Source organism: Mobula hypostoma, chromosome 30 (assembly GCF_963921235.1).
Source record: "Mobula hypostoma chromosome 30, sMobHyp1.1, whole genome shotgun sequence".
Classification (NCBI taxonomy): domain Eukaryota; kingdom Metazoa; phylum Chordata; class Chondrichthyes; order Myliobatiformes; family Myliobatidae; genus Mobula; species Mobula hypostoma.
Window position 1 is genome coordinate 4,470,635 of NC_086126.1, and position 9,062 is coordinate 4,479,696.

Genomic DNA, 9,062 nt, shown 5'->3' on the forward strand with positions numbered 1-9,062 from the left:
CCTACCAAACACCGTGTCTTTGGACTGGGAGAGGAAACAGGAATACCTGGAGAGAAACCCATGCATTCCACAGGGAGGATGCATACAGACTCCATTCCACAGGGGGGGACGCATACAGACTCCATTCCACAGGGGGGACGCATACAGACTCCATTCCACAGGGGGGGACGCATACAGACTCCATTCCACAGGGGGGGACGCATACAGACTCCATTCCACAGGGGGGGACGCATACAGACTCCATTCCACAGGGAGGACGCATACAGACTCCATTCCACAGGGGGGGATGCATACAGACTCCATTCCACAGGGGGGACGCATACAGACTCCATTCCACAGGGGGGGATGCATACAGACTCCATTCCACAGGGGGGGATGCATACAGACTCCATTCCACAGGGGGGACGCATACAGACTCCATTCCACAGGGGGGACGCATACAGACTCCATTCCACAGGGGGGGATGCATACAGACTCCATTCCACAGGGGGGACGCATACAGACTCCATTCCACAGGGGGGGACGCATACAGACTCCATTCCACAGGGGGGGACGCATACAGACTCCATTCCACAGGGGGGACGCATACAGACTCCATTCCACAGGGGGGGACGCATACAGACTCCATTCCACAGGGGGGACGCATACAGACTCCATTCCACAGGGGGGACGCATACAGACTCCATTCCACAGGGAGGACGCATACAGACTCCATTCCACAGGGGGGACGCATACAGACTCCATTCCACAGGGGGGACGCATACAGACTCCATTCCACAGGGGGGGATGCATACAGACTCCATTCCACAGGGGGGACGCATACAGACTCCATTCCACAGGGGGGGATGCATACAGACTCCATTCCACAGGGGGGACGCATACAGACTCCATTCCACAGGGGGGACGCATACAGACTCCATTCCACAGGGGGGACGCATACAGACTCCATTCCACAGGGGGGGACGCATACAGACTCCATTCCACAGGGGGGGACGCATACAGACTCCATTCCACAGGGGGGGACGCATACAGACTCCATTCCACAGGGGGGGACGCATACAGACTCCATTCCACAGGGGGGACGCATACAGACTCCATTCCACAGGGGGGGACGCATACAGACTCCATTCCACAGGGGGGGACGCATACAGACTCCATTCCACAGGGGGGGACGCATACAGACTCCATTCCACAGGGGGGGACGCATACAGACTCCATTCCACAGGGGGGGACGCATACAGACTCCATTCCACAGGGGGGATGCATACAGACTCCATTCCACAGGGGGGATGCATACAGACTTCTCGCTGAAGACCCGAGCCACACTAGTGTCACGCTGTTTTGCTACCGCAGCGCCCAAAGAGAACAATAAATAATTCGAGAGAGATACTCGGTTCCTAGGTGGATTTACTCTGCACTCACCTGCAGAATGAACTTTGTTCACAGGTTTTAAAGTTACTCCTGTCCACAGCTTCTGTCGTAGCAATATAAAGAGTCACCCAAGCCAGGAGTACCCGCCGGAGGCTGAAAGGGAGACAAGTTTAAAAATTAGACCATACAGTGCAAGATGATGACAGTCTTTCCTCTGTTAACACAGCCACGGACAGTCTCAAGCCTGGCTGTGAAAGGAAGAGGGTTGGGCACGGAGCTAGAAATCCCAAATCCGTAAAAACCCAGAGCTACAGAAACGCCAACAGAAGCTCCAAAGATCTTATCTCTGGGCTACTCCTGGGGACAACTTGAAAGACTGGCCCAGGACAGAGGAGAAACTCTCCAAAGCAACAGACACAAAATGCTGGAGGAATTGAACAAGTCAGGCAGATCTATGTAAAAAAGTAAACAGTCTTACATTTTGAGCCCTTGACCCTTCATTGGGAGTCGACCGTTTACTCCTATCCGTGGATGCGACCTGGCCTGCTGAGTCCCAGGACTCAGTTGTGCTGCTATCACCGGCCTTTGCCCAATTAGGGGTGATGGGCTTGAAGAGTGGCTCCCTCTGCACCCCCATCCCATCTCAAATACCCAAGAGTCACATTCCCACAGGCTTGTGATAAGAGCACAAAATCAAGGGGGAACCTGAAGGGTTAGTACACTTAGAGAAGGCCAACAGAGAGCAGAGACTCTGCTTCAAGTTCCCGAGTGTCGACACCTGTCAGGGTACCATGAAGAGTATTCTGACTGGCTGCATCACAGTCTGGTACGGAGGGGCCACCGCACAGGATTGGAAAAAAGCAGCGGAGGGTTGCAACCTCAGCCAGTTCCACCGCGGACACCTTCAAAAAGCACCACCATTAAGGACTCCTGTCACCCAGGGCGTGCCCTCTCCTCATTGCCACCATCAGGGAGGGGGTACGGAAACCTGGAGCCACGCAGTCCGTGACTCAGGAATAGCTTCTTCCCTCCAGCCTCAGATTTCTGAACGGTCAATGAACCTTGAACAATTCTGCTCTCTTTCTGTAGTAATTATTGGAACCTTTGGTAAATGGCTCAATGTATTTCACAGCACTGCTGTTGCAAAACGACAAATTTCCCAACACGCACACATCAGTGATATTAAACCTGATTCTGACCCCAATCTGCTTAGGGGTGGTGGTAATCTTCTGGCACCATTTTGATGCCACAATGAGGCAGCAGTCAGCAAAATGGATTCAGTCCTGACTCTAGGCACCGCCTGCATGACGTTTAAATGTTTCCCTGTGACTATGCAAGCTCCCTCATAGAATTATGGTTTCCTCCAACACTGCTGGCACACGAGTACTTACTCCTGGTGTAAGTGGCAAGGAGAAGCAACGGGGAGTGGATGGCACATGAGAGAGAATAAGTTGTGGAGGTGTACAGGCGATAAGTGGCATAGATAAAGCGGGCAGGCAGAGACCTTTTTACAGGTCAGAAAAGACTTATACAAGGGGACATGACTTTAAGGTGACTGGAGGAAAGTCAGAGCTAAGTTTTTTATTATACAGAGGGGTGGGTGCATGGAACGTGTTGCCGGGGTGGTGATAGAGACAGACTGTATGCTTTTTGCTACTGTAACTGTACGTTCCAAATGTGCTGTGTGTGTGACTGTTGGTACTAGGCCTCAGAAGAACGCTGTTTTGTTTGGCTGTGTTCGTGTGTCAGAGAGAAGTACTGCACAGAAATAGGCCCTTCAGCCCATCCAGTCCGTGCCAAAACCACTTAAAACTGCCTACTCCTATCGACCCACACCGGGATCAGAGCCCTCCGTACCCCTGCTACTCATGTACCTATCTAAACTTCTCTAAGACGTTGAAATCGAGCTCGCGCGCACCTCTTGCGCTGGCAGCTCGTTCCACCCTCTCACCACCCGCGAGCTAAAGGGCCTGTAATGCGGCAATGAGGGGAGCGTAGCTTCTGGGAGCCACGATGATTTTGATGGGCTGAGCAACCTCTTCAAGTAAAGGGGAATGTTCTACCTCCGGAGTCATGAGAAAAACATTAGTGGAAGCTTCCCCCCAAAATAAGTCCTCAGCCCCTTCTACACGGAATTCACAGCTTCAGAAGTGCCCACTGATGTCATTGCCTGGAGCTGACCCGACAGGAGAGCTGTTGTAGCAATATCTGGAAGAAAATGTCAGGAACACTCAGGTCAGGCAGCATCGGTAGAAGTGTTAACCCAGTGTGGGTGTCATTGTACACCAGTCATTGAAAGTGGGCATGCAGGTACTGCAGGCGGTGAAAAAGGCGAATGGTATGCTGGCATTCATAGCAAGAGGATTCGAGTACAGGAGCAGGGAGGTACTACTGCAGTTGTACAAGGCCTTGGTGAGACCACACCTGGAATATTGTGTGCAGTTTTGGTTCCCTAATCTGAGGAAAGACATCCTTGCCATAGAGGGAGTACAAAGAAGGTTCACCAGATTGATTCCTGGGATGGCAGGACTTTCATATGAAGAAAGACTGGATGAACTGGGCTTGTACTCGTTGGAATTTAGAAGATTGAGGGGGGATCTGATTGAAACGTATAAAATTCTAAAGGGATTGGACAGGCTAGATGCAGGAAGATTGTTCCCAAAGTTGGGGAAGTCCAGAATGAGGGGTCACAGTTTGAGGATAAAGGGGAAGCCTTTTAGGACCGAGATGAGAAAGAACTTCTTCACACAGAGAGTGGTGAATCTGTGGAATTCTCTGCTACAGGAAACAGTTGAGGCCAGTTCATTGGCTATATTTAAGGAGTTCGATATGGCCCTTGTGGCTAAAGGGATCAGGGGGTATGGAGAGAAGGCGGGGACAGGGTTCTGAGTTGGATGATCAGCCATGATCGTACTGAATGGTGGTGCAGGCTCGAAGGTCTGAGTGGCCTACTCCTGCACCTATTTTCTATGTTTCTCTCTCCGCAGCTGCTGCCTGACCTGTTGACCAATTTGTTTCTTTCTCAGACCCATGGGGATAACGTGTGTTATTATAACAGACAGGGTGGGACGGCAGACGTAATGTTATTGCAGCGCCAGCGGCCCGGGTTCAATTCCTCCGCCGTCTGTAAGGAGGCTGTACGTTCTCCCCGTGACTGCGTGGGTCTCCTTCCACAGTTCAATGATGTGCCAGTTCGGAGGTCAACCTGTCCTGTAATTAGGCTAGTGTTAAATAGGTGCGTTCCAGGGCAACACGGCTCGAGAGGCAGGAAGGGCTTGTTCCACACAGTATCTCTAAATAAATTAATTCATATGGTGGTGGTAGAGGCTGCTACATTCGGACCTTTAAGAGACTCTTAGATAGACTTGGGTGTCGGGGTGGAGATACGTCTCTACCAAAGGAGGTGCAAGAAACTCCTTCCCTCCGCTAGCCTGCAGGTCACCTTTGGGCAAGGTCTAGTGCCCGCCCCCCGGTTCAGAGTCACATGAAGCCATGGGGGCAGGTGGTGGATGGTCATACGAACAGCCGGTGCACATCACAATTCCCGGTCATGCGGCCACTGACGCCAGGCTAGACAATCTCTGAGAAGGATTGATAATGGCTGGGGTCACCCGTCTTGTACAGACACGGACCAGAAGACGGCAATGGCAAGCCACTTCTGCAGAAAGATTTTGCCAAGAACAAACATGGTCGAGGACCATGATCGCCTACGCAATACCACACGTTACCGAGCAACGGACTGCGAAAGAGACATGGATTAAATAAAAATGGAGGTTTATGGACTATGTAGAAAGGAAGGGCGAGATTGATGGTGGGGCAGGTTGATAAAGTTCATGGGCTGAAGGCCCGGTACTGTTTTCTATCTGCTCTTGTTTACACAACCTCAGGAAGAGATAAAACCTTTTAGAGCCACGTTTCCTAAATTACAATGTAGGAAGTAGAGCAGCTGATTTGCAAACAGCAAAAATAAACATATCACATCAATAATGACAAAACTATCTGACATACAGTACTGTGCAAAAGTCTTCGGCACACATATATATATTTTTTTAAACTACGGTGACTAATTATATAACAAGTACTGTAATAATTTTATGTACTGCAGCCGCACTGCCACAAACCACATTTCAAGACATCTGTGAGTGATGATAAAACAGATTCTGATAGAGTCTCTCTTGTGGACTGGGAGTGGGAAGGGGAACCATAGTTAGGGAGAGGGGAAGGAGCAGGAAGCACCAGAGAGATATTCTGTACTGATCAATAAACCAATTGTTTGGAATCAAATGACCTTGCCTGGTGCCTCAGGGCTGGGTGTGTCTGCACCCGTGCCACCCGACAATCCTTCTCTGCCATCTGTCCCACAGCATTCCCAACATCCTCTGCTCCCGCCAGATTTACAAATTTGCTCTCCACCCCACGTTGACAAACACAGGATACACACACACAAACATACATGTGCCTAAGGCTCTTGCACAGAACCGCATACTGAAGCAAGACAGAATGGAGGAACTCAGCAGGTCAGGCAGCATCTTTAGAGGGAAACCACAGTGTTTCAGGTCAAGACCCTTCACCTGGTCCAGGAGGGTTTTAACCTGAAACATTAATGGCCCATTTCCATCCACATCCATAGGTGCTGACTGACCTGCTGAGTTCCTCCAGCTTTTTGTGCATTGCTCCAGGCTCCAGCATCTGATATGGTCTAATACTGGTGGGGTCCACTGCGCAGGATCAAAGTAAGCTGCAGAAATGTGTAAACTCAGTCAGCTCCATCAGGGGCACCAGTCTCCACAGTATCCAGCATATCTTCAAAAGGCCATGCCTCAGAAAGGAGGCATCCATCATTAAGGACCCCCATCACCCAGGACATGCCCTCTTCTCATTGTTACCATCAGGGAGGAGGTACAGGAGCCTGAAGACACACATTCACTGACTCAGGAACAGCTTCTTCCCCTCTGCCATCCGATTCATGAATGGACACTGAACCCATGAACACAACCTCACTACTTTTTTTATTTCTATTTTTGCAGTACTGGTTTAACTATTTTATATATAGATTTACTTGATTCCGTTTTTTTCTCTATTATCATGTATTGCATAGTACTGCTGCCACAAAGTTAAAACAAATTTCATGACATATGCCAGTGATATTAAACCTGATTATGATTTACATCATAAACACAAGAGATTTGGAAATCCAGAGCAACACACACACACAATGCTGGAGGAACTCAGCAGGTCAGGCAGCATCTATTGAAATGAATAAACAGTCAACATTTTGGGCTGAGACCCTTTACAGGACTGAGCAGGAAGGGAGAAGACGTCAGAATAAAAAGGTGGGGGCGAGGGGAAGGAGGATAGCTGGAAGCTTACAGGTGAGGCCAGGAAAAATAAAGGGCTGGTGAGGAAGGAATCTGATAGGAGCAGAGAGTATAGGAGAAAGGCAGGTGAGAGGAGATAAGAGGCTAGAGTAGGGATGAGAGGAAGAGGGGAGAGGGAGGTGATTCTTTTTTCCACCGGGAGGAGAAATCGATGTTAATGCCATCAGGTTGGAGGCTACCCAAACGCAATACAAGGTGTTGCTCCTCTGCCCTGAGGGTGGCCTCATCTTAGCACAAGAGGAGGTCATGGACCAACATGTCAGAATGGGAACTAAAACGTTTGGCCACCGGGAAGTCCCACTTGTGGCAGACAGAGTGGAGGCACCCGACGAAGTGCCCCCGCCCCCCGCCCCCCCCCACTTTACGAAGTGTCTTAACGATGTAGAGGAGGACTCAGTATTGGACCTCAACAGATTCACAGGTGAGGCTGTGCCTCACCTGGAAGGACTGTTTAGGGCCTTGAATAGAGGTGAGGGAGGTGGTGTTGGGGCAGGTGTAGCACTGAGGGAGGAAAGAACAGACATGGGGATTTCACAGGGTGCGATCCCTGCGGAAAGCCCAGAAGCAAGGGGGGTGGGGGGGGTAAAGATACATTTAGTGGTAGAATCCCTCTGGAGATGGCTGAAGCTGTGGGGGATAATGTGGGGGATGTGGAGATGGTGGGTAAAGACAAGAGGTGCTCTACCCCTGTTAAGTACACTGATGTACACCGTTTATTTTCTGAGCTTCATACGAGCAAGGAACTTCATGGCACATTACAATAAACTTTTGTCACATGGTGTGAGCAGAATTATCTGCAGCTTAATGTGAAAAAGACTAAGGAGCTGGTGGTAGACCTGAGGAGAGTTAAGGTACCGGTGAACCCTGTTTCCATCCAGGGGGTCAGTGTGGACATGGTGGAGGATTACAAATACCTGGGGATACATATTGACAATAAACTGGACTGGTCAAAGAACACTGTGGCTGTCTACAGGAAGGGTCAGAGCCGTCACTATTTCCTGAGGAGACTGAGGTCCTTTAACATCTGTCGGACAATGCTGAGGATGTTCTACGAGTCTGTGGTGGCCAGTGCGATCATGTTTGCTGTTGTGTGCTGGAGCAGCAGGCTGAGGGTAGCAGACACCAACAGAATCAACAAACTCACCCGTAAGGCCAGTGATGTTGTGGGGATGGAACTGGACTCTCTGACGGTGGTGTCTGAAAAGAGGATGCTGTCCAAGTTGCATGCCATCTTGGACAATGTCTCCCATCCACTACATAATGGACTGGTTGGGCACAGGAGTACATTCAGCCAGAGACTCATTCCACCGAGATGCAACACAGAGCGTCATAGGAAGTCATTCCTGCCTGTGGCCATCAAACTTTACAACTCCTCCCTTGGAGGGTCAGACACCCTGAGCCAATAGGCTGGTCCTGGACTTATTTCCTGGCATAATTTACATATTACTATTTAATTATTTATGGTTCTATTACTATTTAATTACTTATGGTGCAATTGTAACGAAAACCAATTTCCCCCCGGGATCAATAAAGTCTGACTATGACTAACTGATTGAGGCTGCCTGCAGCTGCCGAGGAATAAATCCTATCTACTTCAGTGCACAGCCATCGTCTCTTTCAAGTGGGGGTGGGGGCTCAAAACATCCAACTTTCAGAAGTAGAAACGAGTTGCAGGGCACTACAGCCCCTTCGGCCCATCTAGTCCATGCTATCTAGTCCCATCGAGCAGCACTTGGGACCATGGCGCTCCATAACCCCTCCCACCTAAACTTCTCGGTAAGTGTGGGCGAGTGGACCGATGCAAGAGCTTTGGAAACCAGAACAAGGAGCAACTCGGAGCAAATCACCCGGCGCAGGGTCCGTTTTGTTCACCCACCTCCCCGGCAGTCAACTCTAAATGGGGCCTCAGGATGAAGCCCGCGGCCTCCATCCCTCCGGTGAGAGGAGGTGTGGGGAAAGAGCCTGATGGGGTGCCGGGAGCTCAAGGGAAGGCCAGAGACTCCCGGGCGGGACAGGAAGCCGCATCCCCGAGGCCCCCATCAGGTGCAATCAAAGCGGGCACTCACGGGGCCACCCCGACCCTGGACTCGGGCCCACGCGATGCAAGGGGGCTGCATCCACCCCTCCGGCCCCCGGTTCCCGAGCCCGAAGCGTCAACGAGCCCCGCGGACGCCCTCCCCGACCACCCGAGGCCGCTTTACCTCAGCCGCCCTCCCGCCAGCGCCGCCATCTTGGGCCCCGACACTGAAGCCGTTCCGCGTGACGTCGGCGCGCACCTGAACGTCAGCCGCGCGCCGGCCGGGCCACGCCCCC

At 51.1% G+C, this 9,062-nt stretch overlaps 1 protein-coding gene across 4 annotated transcripts in view; it reads right to left on the reverse strand.

Moving 5' to 3' along the window:
* The window catches only part of LOC134339707 (neutral alpha-glucosidase AB-like), an 89,265-nt gene extending 80,203 nt beyond the window's left edge, over positions 1-9,062 (reverse strand). Inside the window, exons 1-2 of one of the 4 annotated variants that reach the window (XM_063036432.1) lie at positions 8,951-9,062; positions 1,423-1,524 (exon numbers count right to left, since the gene is read on the reverse strand). In XM_063036432.1, the coding sequence (XP_062892502.1) occupies positions 1,423-1,524; positions 8,951-8,979 (131 nt within the window). In that variant the 5' untranslated portion in view covers positions 8,980-9,062. The remainder of the gene's footprint in view (positions 1-1,422; positions 1,525-8,950) is intronic. The other 3 variants (XM_063036431.1, XM_063036434.1, XM_063036433.1) reach the window with 3 other exon arrangements.